The sequence below is a fragment of the Vanellus vanellus genome, assembly GCF_965231255.1.
Source record: "Vanellus vanellus genome assembly, contig: HAP1_SCAFFOLD_35, whole genome shotgun sequence".
NCBI classification, from domain to species: domain Eukaryota; kingdom Metazoa; phylum Chordata; class Aves; order Charadriiformes; family Charadriidae; genus Vanellus; species Vanellus vanellus.
The window spans coordinates 724,138-745,481 of record NW_028128889.1 but is presented as its reverse complement, the minus strand read 5'-3'; the positions used below and the strand labels follow the sequence as shown (position 1 = coordinate 745,481).

General features: G+C 51.8%; 1 protein-coding gene across 1 annotated transcript; it reads right to left on the bottom strand.

Moving 5' to 3' along the window:
* Positions 1-10,406: 10,406 nt before the first annotated feature.
* On the bottom strand, positions 10,407-11,396 carry LOC309683879 (olfactory receptor 5AP2-like; the record flags this gene model as incomplete). The annotated part of the gene is made up of 1 exon (XM_082499867.1): positions 10,407-11,396. One exon carries the CDS (start codon positions 11,394-11,396, stop codon positions 10,407-10,409), a length of 990 nt encoding a protein of 329 aa, XP_082355993.1.
* Between the last annotated feature and the right edge of the window lie 9,948 nt (positions 11,397-21,344).

Genomic DNA, 21,344 nt, shown 5'->3' with positions numbered 1-21,344 from the left:
TATGTTGAAAAGAACTGCTGAACTGTGCGCACTGTCATAATTGAGGAATATTGACTTAGGAGAGGTCAGGGCTGCCTTTGAGGTCAATGCAAATGAGGGGCAAACGCATTTGATGGGCACTTAACCTTAAAGGCGCTGTTCAGGAAGATCCCATCTGCTGGTTTAAGGACACCTAACAGGACACACATCAGTGGGGCAGACAGAGGGTGAAGGTCCTGTTTCCCCCACAGTTAGGTTTTGCTTCCCATCTCCCCATATCCTCCAGTTCCCAGTGTCCCTTAGTGCCTGGGGAGGGTGGGGGGAAGGACAGGACTCAGCAGGGGGTCTCTGTCCTGCTGTCCTGCTTTGGGCTGGGATGGAATTAACAAGAGATATGACCCCAGCGTGTTAGAGGGAACTTTTAATTGTTATATCTGTGTAACGGCTGCTGGTCACGATATTGACCTATCTGTACTCGACCTTCGTTTATCTGCTCTGTGCCATGCTCCCTTTTGTGTTGTGGATGTTAAAGGCTGGTTTTGGCTTTTGCCCTTTGCTGTGCTCTGTACCGCTTGGTGGTGTTTTCTCTGGGAGATTAATTATAAGAGTGCGGGCCTGAAGCTTAATGTGGTATTTGAGCTCTGCACTGATGCCATTCCTCTACTTTGGGATCCATCTCATGGAGACAATTAACAATTACACTTTCACCTTTTCTCCTCCCATAGGTTTTTGGGAGAGGACACACAGCATGGCACCCTCACCATCTTCTGCGTGGCAGATGTTTTCTCCCTCATTACAATAGGTGTCTTCAATATCTTGAACACCCTTGGGTAGCCAAAATGCTGCTGGTGGTACTTCTCAAGAATACTCTCTCCCCTTTTTCTAAGGTTAACCAAGTACTTGGGATTATCCCGCAGGCCTCGAGGCAGTGTGGTTATGGGTGGCAAGAATGGTGGTCACCTTTGATGGTCTGGGACTTCAACCCAGAACAAAGGGTGCCCTGGCCCTGGCTGTGCCCAAGAGCCACAGCTTGTCGCGCCGTGCTGGGGCCTGGCCTGCGCCTACTGAGCTCTCTTCAGCACTGCTCAGCACCTCAAGGGGAAGAGAGGGGCTCTGGATCTCAAGACGTGCAAGCAGACACTGAGGCTGAACCAGAGACACAGCGCTCAGCCAGATCAGTCTCCCCTCTAGCCGAGAAGGAACAACGGAAGCCGAGGCCAACTTGGGAGGTGTGCAAATGGATTTCAGCCATCATCCAGGAGAGCAAATTGTCAGCTGGTTGCTCCGATGCTGGGACACTGGGGCCACTAGTCAGAATGAGAGGGTGAGGATGCCCGGCAGCTCAGGGTGTCCTTGCCAGGGATAAGGCCGTTGTGCACATGCCAGCACCTTGTCTATAGTGAGCTGGACAGACGCGGAGGCACCAGCTGTGGAGGGACTGCCCAGCCAGCTGCAGGAATCGAAAGAGACTCTCGCTTGCTCCCTACAGGCCTGCGTCTCAGCTGTGGAGAAACTGCCCCAACAATTGCCCCAGCACTTAAAAAAGGATGTCTTCCTCTCTCATACCGACCGACATCTCAGCTATTAAGAGTCAGCCTTTTTCTGCTCAAGGGAGAGGGTACTGGTGGCACACACCCTGTGCCACCCTGTGGTTCTATCTGCGTGACCAGGGGAAGGACATGAGGAAGTGGGATGGTGTACCTATCCGGAGACTAGAAGTTTTGGTACAAGAAGTGCAAAAAAACGCAAAAAAGACAAAAGGCAATCCATTTCCTATTTATTTATTTATTTATTTTTATTGGCTATAGCCAGGTGCCATGGCAGTCCACAGGCAACAATATCGCACCAGCTGAAACTCCCTGGTCCGCTCTGTAAGCTGATTCAGCCACTGGAGAGCCATGGAGTGATCAGCAAGACTTGCTCACCCTTTAATAGTCCCAAATGGCCACTGCAAAGATCGAACCAAGAGTGGAGGCTAACCATGGACTTCTGTGGCCTGAACAAAGTCACACCACCACTGAGTGCTGCCACACCAGACATAATAGAATTCCAGTAGGAACTGGAGTCAAAGGCAGCGAAGAGGTATGCAACACTTGATACCACTAAGTTTCTTTCTTGGTCTCTTTGGCAGCAGAGTGCAGGCCAGAGTTTGCTTTCACCTGGAGGAGTACCCCGTACGCCTGGAATCGACTGCCCCAGGGGTGGAAACACAGCCCCACCATTTGCCATGGACTGATCCAGACTGCACTACTGCGCTCCCCAGAGGAGCAGGGGCTGGAGTCCCTTCTCAGGACAGACTGCTTGCCAAGAAGCCACAGCCATGCGGGAAGCTCAGGAGGCTTTTTCTGGCACTTCACTCGGCATTTGTTTTGACATATGTGGTGCTTTTCTGTGACTATTCTTTCTGCACAGAATATCCTAAAAAGAAAACCATTTCATAAAAGATGGTCGTAAAGTCCCTGTTAAAGGACAGGAAACGTCCCCGTGAGCTGTGGAGGAAGCCAGGGAGATTGTAATAAGCACCAGGAAGATCCAGAAAGCTCAAGATCCTGTCTGAAGAGTGAGTGGCTCTGAGCAGCAGTGATTGGCCTTGTGTAGGACTTGACTGGCTGCCAGGTGCCCACCGAGCTGTTCTGTCACTGCCCCTCCTCAGCAGGACAGGGAGAAAATAAAATGAAAAGCTCATGGGTTGAGATAAGGACAGGGAGATCGCTCACCAGTTACCATCACAGGCAAAACAGACTCGTAATTTATTGCCAATCAAACAGAGGAGGATAATGAGACAGAAGAACAACATCTAAAAACACATTCCCTCCACCCCTCCCTTCTTCCCAGCATCAGCCTTGCTCCTGACTGCTCTACGTCCTCTCCCAGAGTGATGCAGGAGGATGGGGAATGGGGATTGTGTTCATTTCGTATCGCTTTGCTTGTGCCACTTGTTCCTTCTCCTGCTCTTCCTCTGCTTCCTTCCAGAAGCCTCCTGCAGTGTGGGCTCTCCACAGCGTTGCAGCTTCCTTCAGGGCACATCCACCTGCTCTGCTATGCCATCCTCCACGGGCTCCACTCTGGATACACAGCCTCCATGGGCTGCAGGGGTCAGCCTGCCTCACCATGGTCTTCCCCACGGGCTGCAGAGGAATCTCTGCTATGGCACCTGGAGCACCTCCTCCTCCTCCTTCTTCACTGACCTTGGTGACTGCAGAGTTCTTTCTCTCACATATTCTCACTCCCCTCTCTCAGCTGCTGCTGCGCAGCCATTTTTTACTCCTTTTTAAATGTGTTATCAAAGAGGCACTACCACTGTTACTGATTTGCTCAGCTTCAGCCAGCGGTGGGTCTGTCTCATAGCCGCCTGGAACTGGCTCTGCCCAATGTGGGGGCAGCTTCTGGCATCTGCTCACAGACGCCACCCTGGAGTGCCCCCCTACCAAAACTCTGCCACGTAAAGCCAATGCAGTGTGTCTGGGAAGGTGGGTCAGGGGATGTCAGTGAGTTACAAGGTGATGGCTGATGGCTTTAGCAAATCCTCACAAGCAGGCTTAAATATCATCAACCAGGCTTGGGCATCCCGCTTGGTGAAACACATCAAGGTCTTTCAGAGCCACTTCTACATTTAATTTTCCACCTGTAACCGGTGCCTCTGACTGCCTGTTTCACCAGCCCCCAGGGACCATCTCCTTGTCAGGCCATGCCCTCCATGCTCTTTTCAGTGATGGCCCTCAGTGGGACCTGCTGACATGCTCAGAAACTTGAAGGTTTGCTGCTGACTCTGTACTTCCACAGAAGCTGGTTCCATTTTTCAATAATTGCAGTTCAAACATTTGACACCAGAGGGCTCATAAACACCCAAAAAGCCCTAACAAGCCAAGTCTTGGGGCAGAGTTTGCCTCAAGTCCTCAGTTCTCATGTGGTTGATTAGTGAGATTTCAAGAGCCCACTCAAAGTGAAAAGAGTTGAATAATAAATAACAATAACAAAGCACTTGTTCTTTTTCTAGTTCTTTTCTTTTTTTTCTGATTACAGATTAAGTGAGGTCGGCTATCCATGACGGATGCTGTTCCTGAGCGCCTCCGAATGGACAGCCTTAGACCAATGGAAAAAAATGTTTTTCTGTCAAGCACAGATCCCAAGGCCCACCACAACGCTCCCTGCTCGGACTCTCTCAGTCTTCCCTTTTTTTGCCTACTATGAGTCACACGGTGAATTCACAAACTCCCTCAATTCACAGAAGGAAGCAAAGAGACGCAGTTAATGAAGTGCTCTACTTTGAATAGCCAAACCTGCACTCATCCCAATGCATCAGGGATAAAGGACTCATTTCAAGTAGATTCTGCAGCACCTACACCAACTCCTGTTTAATTCCCTGCAGGGTAGGGTACAGGTGGCTCCTCTGCAGGTGGAGGCAGGGATAAGAGTGATCTCCTCTAATGTTGGAGAGCTGGGGTGCCATTGCCCAGGCTTCCTTTTCTACCCAAGGAAGAGAAACCAGTTGTCTCAACTGTGATGCTCTGACACAGCCTGTCTGGTGACCAGCTCCTGCTCCAGAAGTGCTCCTGTAGATCATGGGTCACAGGGGGGTCCCAGTCCTATGTGGGGGCTTCAGTGCTGCAGCTCTTGCCCTTCTGGCTCTTCCTGGGCATCTACCTGGCTGCCCTCCTGGGCAACGGCCTCATCATCACTGCTATAGCCTGAGACCACTGTCTCCACACCCCCATGTACTTCTTCCTCCTCAACCTCTCCTTCCTCAACCTGGGCTGCATCTCCACTACTGTCCTAAAATCAATGGCCAATTCCCTCTGGGACACCAGGCCCATGTCCTACTTGGGATGGGCTGCTCACATTTTTTTAGATTCTCTTTCTAGTTGTAGCAGAGTATTTCATTCTCACTGTCATGGCCTGTGACCGCTACGTGGCCATTTGCAAACCCCTGCACTATGGGACCCTCCGGGGCAGCAGAGCTTGTGTCCACATGGCAGCAGCTGCCTGGGGCGGTGGGTTTCTCAATGCTGTGCTGCACACTGCACATACATTTTCAATACCTCTCTGCCACGGCAATGCTGTGGACCAGTACTTCTGTGAAATCCCCCAGATCCTCAAGCTCTCCTGCTCAGACTCCTGCCTCAGGGAAGCTGGGGTTTTGTTGGGTAGTGCTTTTCTTTAGTGCATCTTAGTGCATCTGGGAGGCTGAGAAGGAGATAGCTGGTTACAAGCACAGCCTGAAGTGGACCCACAGCCCACGGCCAAATAGCCAAAACTTCCCACTCTGGCACAGACAGAAGGGAGGGGCACCAGTGACACAGGGGAATGGAAGCTTGTTACTGCAAAGACCAGCAGGAGGAAGAGACTTCCCCCAAAACCTGAGGTGCCCTTGCAGAACCGCTTCACTGCTCTGCAGAGTGAAGAGGAAAAACCCACTGCATCAGGAGAAGCGCTGGAGCTGAGTAAGGCCACCCGATCTGCTCCCCGTGTAACAACCAGTGCAACTCAGAAAAGGCGACGGGTGATAGCAGTAGGCGACGCTCTTCTGAGAGGCACGGAGGCACCCATTCGCTGACCTGACGCACCCTCTGGAGAGGTGTGCTGCTTAGCGGGGGCTCGTATCAGGGATGGCACCGAGAGCAGTCCTCTGGCTGTTATCTGCTGCTGCTGTTTCACGTGGGCACCAGTGATGCATCCAGGAGCAGCCTGAAGACGATGAAGAAAGACTAGAGAGACGTGGGAGCAGCGGTCAGGGACTCTGGGGCGCAGGTGGCTGTTTCACCCATCCTCCCAGTCAAAGAGAAGGGTTTGAAAGGTCCAGTCAAAGCTGGCCAGTCAATAAATGGCTACAGGACTGGTGCCACAGCCAGGGGTTTGGCTGCTTAGACCATGAGACTCACTTTGAGAAACCGGGTCCCCTGGGGCCTGATGGGGTCCATCTGTCAGAGAAGGGGAAGACCAGCTGGAGTGCATGGAGCTCCACCTGGGGATGGATACGGAGCGGACTAAGAGTTTATGGTCAGGATTAAAGGGAGGGTATGGACAGGTGACATTACAGTAGAGGTCTGACACAAGCCACCCCACCAGGAAGACTGTACTGATGAGGCCCTCTATAGGCAGATTGGAGCAGCCTCACATTCACAAGCCCTGGTCCTCATGGGGGACTTCAGTCACCCTGATATCTGTGGGAGGGAGAATACAGCAGGGCATAAGCAATCCAGAAGGTTCCTGCAATGCGTCGATGACAACTTCCTTCTCCAAGTGACAGAGGAGCCAATGAGGATAGAGACCATGCTGGACCTTGTTCTCACCAACATGGAGGGGCTGATGGGGAATGTGAAGCTCAAGGGCAGCCTTGGCTGCAGTGATCATGAGATGGTGGAGTTGAAGAGCCTTAGGGCAGCGAGGAGGGCGCACAGTAAGCTCACTACCCTGGACTTCAGGAGAGCAGACTTGTGCCTCTTCAGGGATCTGCTTGGCAGAGTAGCATGGGATAAAGCCCCGGAGGGAAGAGGAGCCCAAGAAAGCTGGCTAATATTCAAGGATCACCTCCTCCAAGCTCAGGAGCAATGCAACCCAACAGAGAGGAAGTTGGGCAGCCAGGGATCAGGTTAGGAAAGCTAAAGCACGGATAGAGTTAAATCTGGCCAGGGGCGTCAAGGGCAACAAGAAAAGCTTCTATTGATATGTCAGTGACAAAAGGAAGATGATGGAAATTGTGGGCCCTCTCAGGAAGGAAACGGGAGACTTGGTAACCTGGGACATGGAGGAGGCTGAGGTACCCGATGACATTTTTTCCTCGGTGTTTACAGGCAGGGGGTCCAGCCACACAGCCCAAGTCACAGAAGGCAAAGGCAGGGACTGGGAGAATGAGGAACCATCCTCTGTAGGAGAAGACCAGGTTCGAGACCATCCGAGGAACCTGAAGCTGCACAAGTCCATGGGACCCCATGGGATTCATCTGTGCGTCCTGAGGGAACTGGCAGATGGTCTTCTAGCAGGCCTATGCTTTCTCGACCCTCAAAAGGGAAAAGTCACAGTATCTCCCTGAGGAGCACACGTCTTGCATGCCTGTCTGAGCTCAGGCAGGGCTGGCACCAAGACAAGGGCTCCTGGGGCAGGACAGAAGGAGCTGAGCTAGGAAAGTTTGATCTGATGACCCCCAGGTTCAAGTCCCAACTTCAGCAATGCATTCCCCCTTGGCCTTTTGCAGAGCTGTCCTGTCTTCTTCCAGCCTTCCCTGGTCCTTGTTTGTCCACCCTCCCCAGGCACACAGCAGAGCTTCACCCAGGATGGGCACTGCTTGGGTGATGCAGAGGGTAGCAAGAAGGGCTTCAGTGAGAGTGTTGGAAACCAGAGGGCGGCAAAAAGTTGTGGTGGCACTGCTGAGTGGGGCAGGGTGCCTGGTGACCAAGGGCATGTGGAGAGTGTCAGTGAGCTGAATGATCCTATGCGACTCTAACTCATACAGACATGAAGAGTTGCCTCCAAGGGTGCTGAAGGTGCTGGTCAAAGTCGTTGTTTGTCTGCTTCTCTCATCCTGGGAAGGCCATAGCACTCAGGGAGGTTCCTGATGCTTGGCAGAAGGCAAACCTCCCACCCATCTTCATGAAGAGCCAAGAGGAAATTCAAGGAACTACAGTCTAGTCAGCCTGACCTACGTCCCCAGGAAGGTAATGGACCAAATATTCCTGGAAGCCATTCCCAAGAACTTGATGGTCAAGAATGGGATTAGGAACTGCCAGCATTACCTCAACAATGGCAAACTGTGCCTGACCAACCTGAATGCCTTTTACAACAACACGATGGGCCCTTGGGATGGGGGGTGAGGTGGATGCAGTAGCCCTTGACGGCTTGGTGAAAGGGGCTGCCTGGGTGGAATATATTTATCCAAGACAAATGCCATGTTCCCCTTGCCACTGCACTGGGACAACACTATGCAACAGGCCCGGCTGGGGATGACCGGCTGGAAGGCAGCTCTGCAAAGAGGGTGGGTGGACAGCAAGTGGGAGAGGAGGGAGCAGCGTGCCCTTAGGATTGGGAATGCCAACAGCATTCTGGGCTGCATTAGCAAATTCAGAGGCAGCAGGGAAAGAGCATTGATGCTTTCCCTCTGGGAACCGCATCAGGACTGCTGTGTCCAGTGTGTGGGTTTCCCACTGCCCCACATGGCCTCCAACACCACATGGACCAGGGTGCATTCAGGGCAGGAGAAATGTCACCCCTAAACAGTCCCCATGGCAGCCCTTTCTCCTTCTTCCCCAAGTAGTCCCCTGTTTGTTCCCTCCCACCAGTGCCTGCCCCTGCCCAACCCCAGCTGAATCCTACGTTGGTGTGTGCAGACAGCTCTGCTGCAGGGTCTGGCAGCATCTAGGCCAAGAGAGATTGCACAGGTCTGGCCATGCCCCCTGCAGGCACTGAGCCCAGCAGGAGGATGGAACTGGCCGTGCAGCAAAGGTCCCTCCCTGGGCCTGGGGTTTATGGCCAGAGGTGGAAGTGGTCAGGGTGCGGGGCTGGTTTGCTCCCCATTGCCCTGGGGCAGCTTCCCCAGGGTGTCCAGGGACTGTGGCACAGACCAGCTCATCTCTTGTCCACCTTTCACACCTTGCTTCCTTCTCCATGAGACCTGGCTCTGTACGGTGATCACTCTTCTGAGTCTCCATTCACTGCCCACCCCAGGGAACGTGCACAATCCCCATCCTCTCCTCACCCCTCCAGACTCCTTTCCAGAGGAACGATAGATGCCATCAGCCCTGTCATACATGTGGCAGCCTAAAGAGCTAATGAGGAGCTCGTGCAGCATCTCTGCAGCCCCTGCTCACATAGAAGGCAGCATTTAAAACCAACATTTGTGTCTAATGGATCCCAGATGTACTGTGAACTTATCCCCACAGTCACAGGGAGAAGAGGAGAAAAGACACATGTACTGGTGAAGGAGCTGAGGAGGAGTCAGCAGTGTGCCCTGGAGGCAAAGGCCATTGACATACGGGCTCCCATAGCACAGGCCACTGAAAAAGTTGAGATCTGCGGAGAACCAGGGTGCAATGACCATCCCTGCCCTCGGTCCTGGATAAACTGGGTGGAGTGGGTTGATCATGGCTGTCAGTGAAGCCTCACACAGCCGCTCCCTCACTTACCCCTCACCCCAGTGGAATGAGAGCAGAGACTAGGAAGAAGAAAAGTCAGGGGTCAAGATAAAAAATAGTAGGCAAAGGAAATAGGAAGAAGAAAGAAAGAAAAACAAAACAATAAACAAACCCCCCAAAATAACAAGTGATGCACCTTCCACAAGCACACCAATGGCAGGCAGTCCCCAAGCAATGGCTACCCATCAAAAAAAACCACCTGCCCTCCATTTTTCTTCCTTGGTATGATGCTATATGGCATGGAATATCTGTCTCTCCTTGCTGTGTCCATTCCAAACTTCTTGTGCACTCTCAACCTGCACTCTAAGGGCAGTGTGAGAATGAGACAGTCTTGATGCTGTGCAGACACTGTTCAGCAAAAGCTAAAACAGGGGGGTGTTATCAACACAGTTTTGGTCCCCAATCCAAAACACAACACCTTACGGGCTGCTATGAAGAAAATGAGCTCCATCCCAGCCAGACCCCCTACACTGGGTCAAAGCTTTCCAGTGGGGAAGGAGGGCTGAGGTGGAAAGCCTGATCCCCCACAAATGGAGGAGATGGGGCAAGGGAGTGAGTGTCCCAGTGAAGAGAGAAGACCTTGAGCTGGAGCCAGAGGAGCACAGCTGGAGCAGGGACTTGCTCATTTCCCTGGGAAGAGGGGAGGGAAAGGTGGAGGGAGGGAGATGCAGGAGATGATCTTGTTTTAGCCCTCATAAAGAGGAACTGCTTGAATCACTCCAGCCGGAGAGGTGGAGAACCTATCTTTGCAGCAAGAGAAGCAAAGGCTTCTCACTCAGCTGCTGAGCTGCTGCATCCCCATCTGGTTCCTGAGACGTGCATGCAGCAGGGCCTGGCCCGTGGCAGGAGGAGATGTGCATGGCTGTAACCCACGTGAGCCACCCAATAGGAATGGCCCATTTTTCCTTGGCAGTGCAGTGAAGGTAGACCTTTGTTAGTGGCTGCCATGTGAGCCTCATGCTCCTGAAATGTGCACCACAGGGGGGATGCGCACCATGTGACTACCATCCCTGGAACCCACAGTGAGAAAGATGGCCTCATAATGGCCCTTGTAAGTATTCACAAACTTGGGCAAATATCTTTTCTTTACTCCTCCAGAAAAGAAAACATTGACACTTCAGTACTTCCCACATGGTGTCTATTAACAAGGAAAATCAAACCTGTGACATTTTCAAGACTGTTTATTAAACCATGATATTTCTTCCCAAAGACCTTTTGCTTTCTTCCCTTCAGCACTCCACAAGCGGTCTCAGTGGCACACACTTCTGAAGAGCCAGCCGGTATCCAGAGCTTTCAAAGGAGCTAGAAGTGTCTCTTGCCTGTGTCAACAAGGGACCATGAGCTCTGGGTGAGGGCCAGGGCTTTCCTCATAATTTCTCTGAGTGCCTCCCTAACCTGCCTGTTCCGCAGGCTGTAGATGAGGGGGTTGACCAGGGGTGTGAGGATGGTGTAGAAAAAGGAGAACAGTTTATTAAGCTGCCTCAGAGGAGCTCTTCTAGGCACCATGTAGACAACAAAGAGGGTTCCATAGAAAATGGTGACGAGAGTGAGGTGAGAGGAGCAGGTGGAGAAGGCCTTTTCTCTGCCTGTGCTGGATGGGATCCTCAGGATGGCAGCTATGATGCACATGTAGGAGCCCAGTGTGAAAAGGAAGGGAAAAACGACATCTAAGATACAAAATATGATAGAAATAATTGTGACATCTCTGGTGTCACTGCAGACAAGCTCCAGCAATGGGGTAAAATCACAGAAGAAGTGGTCAATTGCCTTGGGGCCACAAAACTGCAACCGGGATAAGAAGGCCGTGACTACCACCAGCAGCAGTGATCCCCATAGCCAAGAGGCAGCTGCCAGGTGTACAGAGACCTTCCAGGTCATGAGGCTTGCATAGAGCAAGGGCTGGCGTATGGCCAAATACCGATCATAGGCCATGGCCGCCAGCAAGAAACACTCAGTAGTCACAAAAGAACCAAAGAAGTAGAACTGAGCCAGGCAGCCGTGTGCAGAGATGCTGCTGTCCCCAGTCAGGAAGCTGGCCAGCAAGCGAGGCAGGATGGTGGAGCTGTAGCAGGTCTCCAAGGAGGACAGATTGCCCAGGAAGAAGTACATGGGGGTGTGCAGGTGCCGGTCTGCTACCACCAGCACAACGATGAGGATGTTCCCAACCATGGTGACTGAGTAGATCATAAGCAAGAGGAGAAAGAGCAGGTTCTGGAGCGTGGGGACATCACTTATTCCCAGCAGCACAAAATCCATGGATGATGTCCTGTTGTCCCTTTCTCCTTCTTCCATGTTGTTTTTCTTTCAGTTCCTCAGCTTCCACAAAGAACCGCTATCAGAAATAATCACGCTTCAGTGTTTAACTTGAGAAATTTTATGTGTAGGACATTGTTCTTTTCACGAGCTTTATGTGTTTCGTGCCTCATGAAAGCAAAAAAAAATGTTTTTCCTGATGGGTACAGAACACTCATCCCAGCAGACCCCCTGGAGACTGCAGATGTGAGCTGCCCAATGGAAGTTCTTCTTTCTCACGGCAGGATAAATCTATGATGTGCATTTGCTCACACAGAAACAGAGAACTTTCATATGCCTGTGGGTATGCCCAGCAAGTCATAGAATCATAGAATGGTTTAGGCTGGAAAGGACCTTGAAGATCATCAAGTTGCATTCATGGTGTTGACGACTGACATCCTTCTGCTGTCAGGAAAGACAAAGTGTGCCAGAGAAAACAAACCCCAGTCAAAAAGATGCCATTGTGGGAAACATTATGCCAGACACCACCCTTCCGCCAAAGCAAGGGATGGGGACATTGCAGGTGAGTGGCCACAGCTCTCAGAAACACTCCCATGAGGAGGAAAGGATTCCCACCCCACTCCTTCCCCACCACCCAACAGGCCAATGCCTTCCATTGAGAAAGGGCAGGTCAGAAGTTACTGCCTCAGATGACCAAGGCACTGTGCTGGGGGACTGCCAGAGAGCATGCTGAAAACCACATTGCGGGTCAAAATGTGGCATAAAAAGTGACAAGGAAGGGATCAAAAAAACCCCAAAATAGTGAAGGGGTTACTGGGAGACAACCAAGGCACATGGGAGAGGTTGTGCAGGGAGGAAGGATGGGAGGTCAAAAGAAGGCCAAGTCCAGGCTCTCTTAAGTGGTTCCAAGAAGAAAGAACCCATTGAAATACAGGAAATTGGAATTTAAAGATAGCGTGGTGAAATACTGGAAGAGCTGCCCAGACAGGCTGCAGAGGTTTCATCCCTGTGGCTATTAAAAACTTGACTGGGCATGGTCCTGAGCCACCTGCCTCAGCTGACTCTGCTTTTAGGAAGCGGGGGCTGAACAGGCTGATATGCTGGGGTGGCTTCCAAGCCCAGCCGCTCTGTGACTCTGTGACTGGGAGCTGCTGGGCAGAACCTGTTGCTTCACATTTTTCCCTCATGAGCAGTGGTTCCTGAGGGGTTTGAGGATGCCTGCCTGCAGATCCCAGCCCAGCAGCAGGACTTCGGCATGGCCAGCTGTGCTTGAGGGGCTGCCTGGGCAAGCAGGACATTAAGCGGGGTGTCCGCAGGGTGCTGGGGCTGAGGTGGGATACGATCAGGGTCAGGGGCGTTGGCAATGCCAGGACATGCCTCAGCGCATGATTGGAGAAAGCTCATGCCCAACAACCACAGCTCTCTGCAACAGCAGTGCCCTCCAAGGGCCTCACACCCACCTCTTGGGCTGGAATGCACTTGTTCCAGCGGTGATAATCAAAGGAACTGTGCCGAGAGTTTGCCAAAAACTATTCAGAATGCCTGATACCCCCAGCCCTCTCCACTGCAGGGGAGTGACAAAGCTGAGAGCTGGAAAAAAAAACCAACAACTACATGGTCATAATCCTAATTCTGAGAGTGAGAAAACATATAAAACCCAGCAATAACAACAAAAAAATAACCAAATCTTGAGACAATTGAAGTAGCCCTGTGAGGGATGAAGTGAAGGGCACAGGCAATGTGGCCCCACACAACCTGCCCAAATGCTCTCCCGCCTTCCCAGCTAAGGAGGGAAAGTGTCCCGGGGCTGTCCCTGGGATGTCACTGTGCAGAGCCGGGGGCCCGGGGTTTTCTGGTGGAAGGTGGAAGTTGGGGTGGGAAGACATGCAGGAAAGGACGGGGCTGAAACTCTTATCTCGATGCTCTCATTTATTGTCTTCAAAGACCCAGCAGCCTGACTAATAACACTCAGACCTAAACAGCCCCCCGCACACCCATCACAAACCTGCAGTCCTCATCATGAAGCAGTGACATCAGCTCTGATGGATCGTGGCAATGAAGTCCAAGTTCAGTGTCTTACCTTCTGCCTCTTCCCTACCACGACCTTCACTTCTTGGACCTCACCACAAGCCCTGAACCAGGGCTCATTCCTTACTCTGCCCTTGCCCTCTTCTCCCAGCAGCTGCTAAGGTGAGTCTCCAGCAGCACCTGAAGGCTCCCTCATCTCTCAAGTCTGCCCGGGTTTATAGCAGAAAGGAGACTCTAAAGGTTCTCGCTGTGGTGTGTCGCCCCTGAGGATTTGCAGAGAGTAGAACCAGTATAATTGTCTCCCTGGTGGCATGGAAGCTCTGAGGTGATAGAAACTGCTTCAACAGCCCCAGGCGCTGCTGACCCCCCAGAAACACGATGTAAACTGAGGCAGGGAAACTGAACCAGGAGCTGCTCCGAATTTTGTGAGCAGGGCAAGAAAATCCCCAGAAATCGCATTCACCTCAGTTCCCTTCAGATGACTGCATCAACTCACACAGCATGAGAAAGCCTCAGACCTTCTGAGGCAGAGGGACCTGCCTTGTTGGCAGCTGAAGGCAGCAGAGCGGTGGGTATGTCCTTCCAGACAGGTGTCCTCTCTCCTGCACAGGAGGTGCACAGGGGCCTCCCTTGCTCCTCTGCTAGCCAAGGGGAGCAAGTGGGCATGGCTCCTTCCAGTCCTGGTGGGCTTCCACTTTGGGAGAACCCTCTCCTGTTCCTCTGCCCTGGCTGGAAAGGCAGGAGAGGGAGGCCCAAAGGACACAGATGTTTGTGCTGTTGCTCCCATGGACATGAGATATCGAATCACAGTTTATCTTGGAAGACTCACACTGAAAGGAAGGTGCTGGGTGTCCCAGTCCAAACTGGTCACATTCACTCCTCATACTGGTGGTGATGGTCCAGGAAGAGGGGGAACTCCTTTGCCAGCACAGTTTATGGCTTTCTGTGGACACTGAATGCTTTTGCTACATTTCTATCTCCATGCAGAGACTGCACATACCCAAAGGCATCAGACGCAGCCCCAGGAGCCCATGCCCAGGCTATCCCATCCCATTTCTATTTGTTGGCTCCCACCTCTATGGTGTTTGCCCTCCAGCTGGAGCCCACCCTTCCCATCTAATCAAGCTGCCAGAGGAGCTCTCAGTGGGCTCCCTCAGCTCACTGCTTTGGAACCTTCACTGCACAGGCTGCACTCAGGCAATGGTGCATGGTGGCAATGGAGACAGCTTCTTTCCTGCTCCTGCCTCCCACCTGGCTGTCTCCTCTGCAGGAAAGCTCATCTGATGAGCTATGGGCCTGAGAACCTGCCATATGTTCCCACTGACCAAACCAGGATCTTTCCCAGGAACACTCTGACCACACGATGTACGGGAAGGAGGAGAAGTTTTATTCAATATCACAGCTGTTATTTGGGCTTAAGATACTAATTAAGCTACAGCTCTCACCTGTGATACTCTTACAGCTTCTTAAAGAGAGGTTCAGCCGTTACGTAGCCAATCATTGGCCTAAGCCACACACACACCTCCTGGTTAGTCTGTCAGTTGCCCAGGAGCTGCAAAGCCAGTAGCTCCCCCCTCACCAAACTGTTTGTGCTGTTAAAACATTCTCAAGGTTTTGACTCCTTGCGAGGCTAAGGGAATGACAGCTGAGGACAACACTGGTTTCCACAACCATGAACTGCTCTTGGTCACCATAGTTGGCCCATCGGGCAGCTGTGCTATAAAGACCCATCTCCCGAGCTGTGTCCAAACACCATCCAGAAACCTCAACGATTGTCTGCACACTGTTGTGCTTCCTTTCCAGTGAACACCAGGTCATTACAGACCTCTTCAGAGGACACATAAGGATTGAGAAACTAAGGAAAATTATGCTCACACTTGGCACATAAGGCCATTTTGCAAGGTCATGAGCACTCTGGTCTTCTTTTCTCTCACAACAACGTCACCCTTACCAGCCTCTCCCCTTACCCTCAGCCATAAGGGCTCACTCCATTTGTGGGTCCCATAGAGGAGCTCCACATATCTAAGCATATCTCCTTCGCACTGACAGCTCTCCCCTCCTGATCTTTCCGGCCTGTCTCTCATGATCATCCTCTGCCCATTCATCACAGCACCCCAGTCACGTGGGCTGTCCCAACACACCTCCGTTGTTATTCCCCTCAAGTGGATGACGAGATGGCACATGGGACTCCTCCTGCCTGTGCCCCAAGCTGAGGGCACCGGTGCATGTCTGGGCTGCGGCACCAGGGCTGAGAGTGGACTTGCCATGGGGAAACCTGCTACCAAGCCTCCAAGACCTCATGTGTGCACAGTCTTTGCTCCATAGCAGAGACACGCTGGAGTGGATGGCCGATGGCAATGTAATGAAGAAATCAGGTGCCAACACAAAGAGTGAACTGGGCTTTCCCCGAAGCCAGAGAGAAATGGGGATGGGCTGTGCAGTCGGAGCAGAAGAGGAGCCTGCTGTCTGTGGTGTCTCTGCAGGCCTGAGGGGCTGTGGTGGAGCAGGAGCTGATGTCAGGAAGGAAGAGATGATGTTGATAATGTCCTTGGGAGTGGACATGCTGTGGTACAGGCAAACTGTGAAAATCATTGGCCTCATCCATGATTGTATCATCAAGGGGATGGTTAAATGATGGGGAAAACCCCATCAGGGTTTGAGAGGGAATGCACTCGAGTGGAGACCCTGGTGAGATGTGCTTTGTATTCATGCAGTTCCCTGCATCTACTGGGTAGGGAACGGGCACATCTTCTGTCACTGCAGTGGTGGGCTTCAGCCAGTGGATGGAGTTCCTCTATAGCACCTGAGCCGTCCATGTCAGCTGTGTACAATTTTGCTGGAGAGCCCTGGCATCTCACGTAGTACTGCAGGCCTGTATTTGGCCATGAAATTGAGATGCAATTGCCCTGAATTCAGTTACGCTATAAAGACATGCACATGAAACCATTATCATTATACTCAAAGGACATGGAGAAAATACAGCTGGTGGAGAACAGAAAGAGAGACGCTTCTCTCTCCCTATGGCACATGACTCCATCTGGTCAGCTGAAGACCTCTATAGGCTGTCCTGGACAAAAGGAATTGTTACAGGTTCAGTTGTATGTTTGGGCATCTGCTGTCATTTCAGTTGGCCAAAAGAATTTCCTACCAGCCCCAACAAGATGTCCCCAGACGCTGCCCTGTCTCTATGAACTGCTCCATTAGAGCTAATGGCTCCAAACTCGAGTGTTTTGGAACCCTGAACTCATCAGGCCGGAGAACAGTCTTAAGCAACCCTCATTAGTTCATGTCACAGAACTGTAATGCACCCTGCTCAGTGCAAATGACTGAGACAGGAAGAAGGAAGATTACAGCTGGAACAACAGAAGCTGCTGCAGGCTTGAACTGGCATGTGCAGCAAGAAGGGAGGGTGACATTCACAGACTACCAGCCCACCTTGCTCACGTAGCCATCATTTCCTCAGTTCTGTATTCAAGACTAAGATTCAAGATTTGTGAAACAAAAATAAAGTTCTGTTAGTGGATTAAGTTGAACAATTGCAGTTACAGCTGCAGAACTGCACTAGACCATCTACTGGGATTTCTGGCTCAGGCACCAAAACCTTATGCTATTTATCTTTGAGCTGTTCCAAGTCACTGTCATATATCTAATATGTGTTCCAAGGATTAACAGTGTGTGTGTTGACTCTGCATCTAGTATCTATTAAATTAATACCTAAGAATTCAACCTTAACCACTGATCAGTACCACAAGACTTGCGATGTATTTCTTAATGGGGGACATAACTGGTAATGGAGGTGCATCTCAACTGCTGATTTTCAGCTTGCTGTGCCCTAAAGCATCTTTGCATCCACCGGAGTAATACAGTTGGGGACTGCAGAAGTCCATGTTCCACTTGGAGTATTAATAAGCAACGCATGGGTGGAATGGAAAGACAGTATCTGTAACCATGTAAGTAACTCCTGCCAGAGTTTAAACGTTGGGCAGTGGCAGCAGTGGAGCAGCAGTTGTTGCGGCATGCTGAGAGGATGTCAAGGCTTGTGAGGTGCTGGAGGTGCCTGAGGGTGTCTCTGGGCCCCTGGCACCTGTGGGCTGTGTGTGTGGAGGGACCAGCCGGCAGGCAACAGGTCTGGCAAGAGGGGTCAGCCGAGAGTTGTGAGGTGCGTTGGTCCCCGCGGCCAGTTCAAACCACAGGACGCCACATATAACTGGTCCCTGAGGAGCAGCACGATGAGGGCGTGCAAACAGGGAGTGGTGTCAGCTGGGAGCAGTGCAACACTTTGCCCAGCACTTTGCACAAGAAGGGCAGCGCACTCTGCCCATTGTCGGGCTGCTGCCTCCTCTGCTCCCCGGGCAGGCGTAGGCTGCAGCTCTGATGGTAACCCCAGCACGCTGGTGGCTGTGCAAGCCCACCCAGAAGCTTGAGGTCTCCAGTAATTTAGAATTAGAAGGACAACATCTTTCAAAGCATTTTCCCTTTTAGATGTAAAAGAGCCGTTTTTCCTGAGAACTTCAAAGAGACTGCGTCCTGTGTGCAGTCAAGTGCAAGGTGGAGGCTGAAATGCAAGCAGAAGCTCTAAAGCCTTCCTATGCTGTCACCTCCACCCAAACAGAACTCCCAGGGACTGAAATAGCTGTCCAGACCTCAGGTTGCATGGAGCTCCAGCACCAGGAAGTCCCCCTAGTAAGCAATGGCCATCATAGCTGCAAGTGTGCCCAGCTGGAAGAACTCCTCAAACCAGTAGGTGTGTTACCAGAGGAGCTCAACAGGCAGTGCAGTATCCGGGAACGTGAGGGAGAGATGGATGCATGGTCCTGTGCGCTGTGCCACACTGAGCAACAGCCCTGCCTTAATGCTGCCCAAGGGGAGAGTAAGCCTGAATTCCACCTCAGGCTGACTGACACAAGTAAGTCCTGAGAGGAAGGAGATTGGTCCCTTGTCTCTGGTCAGGGCAGGAGGAACCTTCCCCCTTCCCCTGAAGTGCCTCTGTGTAGCAGATGTCATGTTCTGGGGATGGAGAATGAAGAGCAGGTGAGTAATGGGCAGGATTCAGGAAAAGCCGACCGTGCAAAGCTGATCCACCCACCCACATTAGAACCAGTGCCACCAGAAAGGCACGTAAAGTATTAGTAATTGGAGAAGCACTGAAGCAACCATTTGCCTTCCAGACAGTTTCTCCGGAGAAGTTTGCTGCCTACCAGGAGCTCACATTTGCGATGTCATTGAGAGGCTGCTGAGCCTGGTGAACCCTACAGGTTTTCACTCACTCCGATTCCACATAGGGACTAATGCTATTGCCACAAGGAAACTGAGAACCACCAGAAGACACTACATGTCCCACAGAGCAATGCTAAAATGATCAGGAGCACAGGTGGTGTTCTCCTCTCTCCTCCCAGTGAGAGGAAGGGGTTTCAGAAGGGGGAGAGAAACCCAACAGGTGAATGCCTGGCTTTGTGGCTGCTGGTGTCACACTCAAGGTTTGGGCTTCTGTGATCATGGAGTGAGCTTTGAGTAATTGGATCTTTTGAGAGCTGATGGGATTCACCTGACCAAGTGGGACAAGAGGGTCTTCACCAACAAGCTCACAAGACTTCTTAGGAGAGCTTTAAACTAGGCTTAGTGGGGGAAGTGGGTGGAGTCTCTTGCTGCAGAGAAGAGCCAGGGGCTGCTGATGTATTAGGAACCACCAGGGAAACCCCTGTGAAATGCCTCAAAGGAATTAGGGCATCTTCCTCTAAAAAGGTGACATGATCCATAGCACAGCTGAAATGCCTCTGTGCCAATGCAGGTGTGCTGGGTAACAAAGCAGAGGAGCTGGAAGCCCTGTGTAGCAAGAGAGCTCTGATCTGACTGCTGTCACTGAAATGGGGTGGGACGAGTCGCATGACTGGGGCACTGCAATCGATGACTCTAAACTGTTCAGGAGGGACAGGCAAGGAAGGAGGGGCGGGGGGGTTGCCCTCCATGTAAAAGACTGGATTGACTGCACAGAGCTGTCTTGGAAAACCAGCAATGAACAGGTTGAGAGCTTCTGGGTGAAAACCAGTGGCCAAGCAAACAAAGGAAACCTTGTGTCTGGTGTTTCCTACAGAGCACCTGCCCCAGGGGAGTCTGGTGACAACGCATTCTTACTTCAACTAGAGGAAGCATCATGCTCGCAGGATCTGATCCTGCTGGGGGACTTCAGTCCTCCTGACATCTGCTGAACAAGCAGCACAACAAGCTGTAAGCTGTTCAGGAGACTCCTGGAGAGTGTCAAGGATAATTTCTTCATTGAGGTGATAGACAGCCTGGCCAGAAGAGAAGCGTCACTGGACCTGTTGCTCACCAACATGGAAGAACTAATTAGAGAGGTCCAGACTGATGGCAGCTTGGGATGCAGTGATCGTGCCCTGGTGGAATTCACAGTCCTGAGGGGTACGGCCCTGGTGAAGAGTACCATCAGGAGCCTGAACTTTAGGAGAGCAAGCTTTCTGTTGTTTAAGGAGTTAGTGGATGGGCCCCCTGAGGAAACTTCCCTCAAAGACAAAGGTACTGAGCAGAGCTGGCGGCTCTTTAAGGACGTTTTCTTCAGAGCGCATGAGCTCTTGATTGCCACGTGTAAGAAAACATGCATACAAAGCTGGAGGCTGGCACAGCTTAGTAAGGACCTCCTGCTGAAACTACAGTGTAAGAAGGAAACACAGAGACAGTGGAAGCAGGGACATGTATCCTGGAAAGAATATAGGGATGCTGCCCGGTTGTGTGTGTGTGGGATCAGGAAAGCTAAGGCACAGCTGGAGCTGAATTTGACAAGGGATGTGAAGAATATTAGGAAGGGCTTCTATGGGTATGTTGGCCAGAAAAGGAAGTTTCAAGTCAATGTACCTGCCCTAAGAAATGAGACAGGAGAACTAGTGACAGCTGACATGGAGAAGGCTGAATTACTCAACCGTTTTTTTTTTGCTTCAGTTTTCACTGGCAGTCAGTCCTCCCCTGTCTGTCAAGTCCATGAACTTCAAGGCAGGGACTGGGAGAATTAAATCCCTCCCATTGTAGCAGAAGATTAGGTTTGAGGTCACCTAAGGAACCTGAATGTACAAAAGTCCATGGGACCCAACTCAATAAATCCTAGGGTCCTGAGGGAGTTGACTGATGCAGTTTTCAAGCCATTCTGCATCATATTTCAAACATCATGGCAGTCAGCTGGAGTCCCCAGTGACTGGAAAACTGGAACCATCAGGCCCATTTTGACAAAGGGTAAAAACGAGGACCCTGGGAACTGCTGACCAGTCAGCCTCACTTCTGTACTTGGTACAGTCAGGGAACAGGTCCTCCTGGAAGATATGTCGAAACCAATGGAAGGCAGAAGTTCATCCCATCACACACAGGAAATGTGTATTCATAAGTCTGTAATGCAAGAAAAATCTTCTGATCTGGTCATTTTATGTCCCTCTGTGGAGGCACAAACCACCTCTCTGAGCTGAGGTGAGTGGCTATTGCTGGCAGTGGCAGCCATGAGGGGCTGGTTGCTGATGATCACCCTGGGGCAGCTTCGCTAGTGTGTCCACGGACCATGGCACAGACCAGGTCCTGCTCTCCTGATCCTTCATGTCTCTGCCAGAAGGCCTGGCAGAACACTCCTGTGTGCACCCAACCTTCATACTCACACAGCTGAGCTCTGCACTGGCATTTTCCTCTCCCAGGCACTTTCCAGCTCAGCCCAGGCCCTCCCCTGCTCTCCCCACCTCCCCTGCCATCTTCCCAGCCCAGCAGAGCAGCCCAGTCTGGGCTGACCCCACGGCAGTGCCTGCCACAAGGTGGTGCAGAGCTCTGCTCACTCAGCCCACAGCCCCACGGAAGGGCACAGCAGGTGCTGGGGGGCAGAGAGGGGTCTCAGCTTCCCCATCAGCCCCAGGGCTGCAGGCTGGACGTGGAAGGATGAAAGAGAGGTCTGTGACAGTGCTTCTCCTGCTGTCA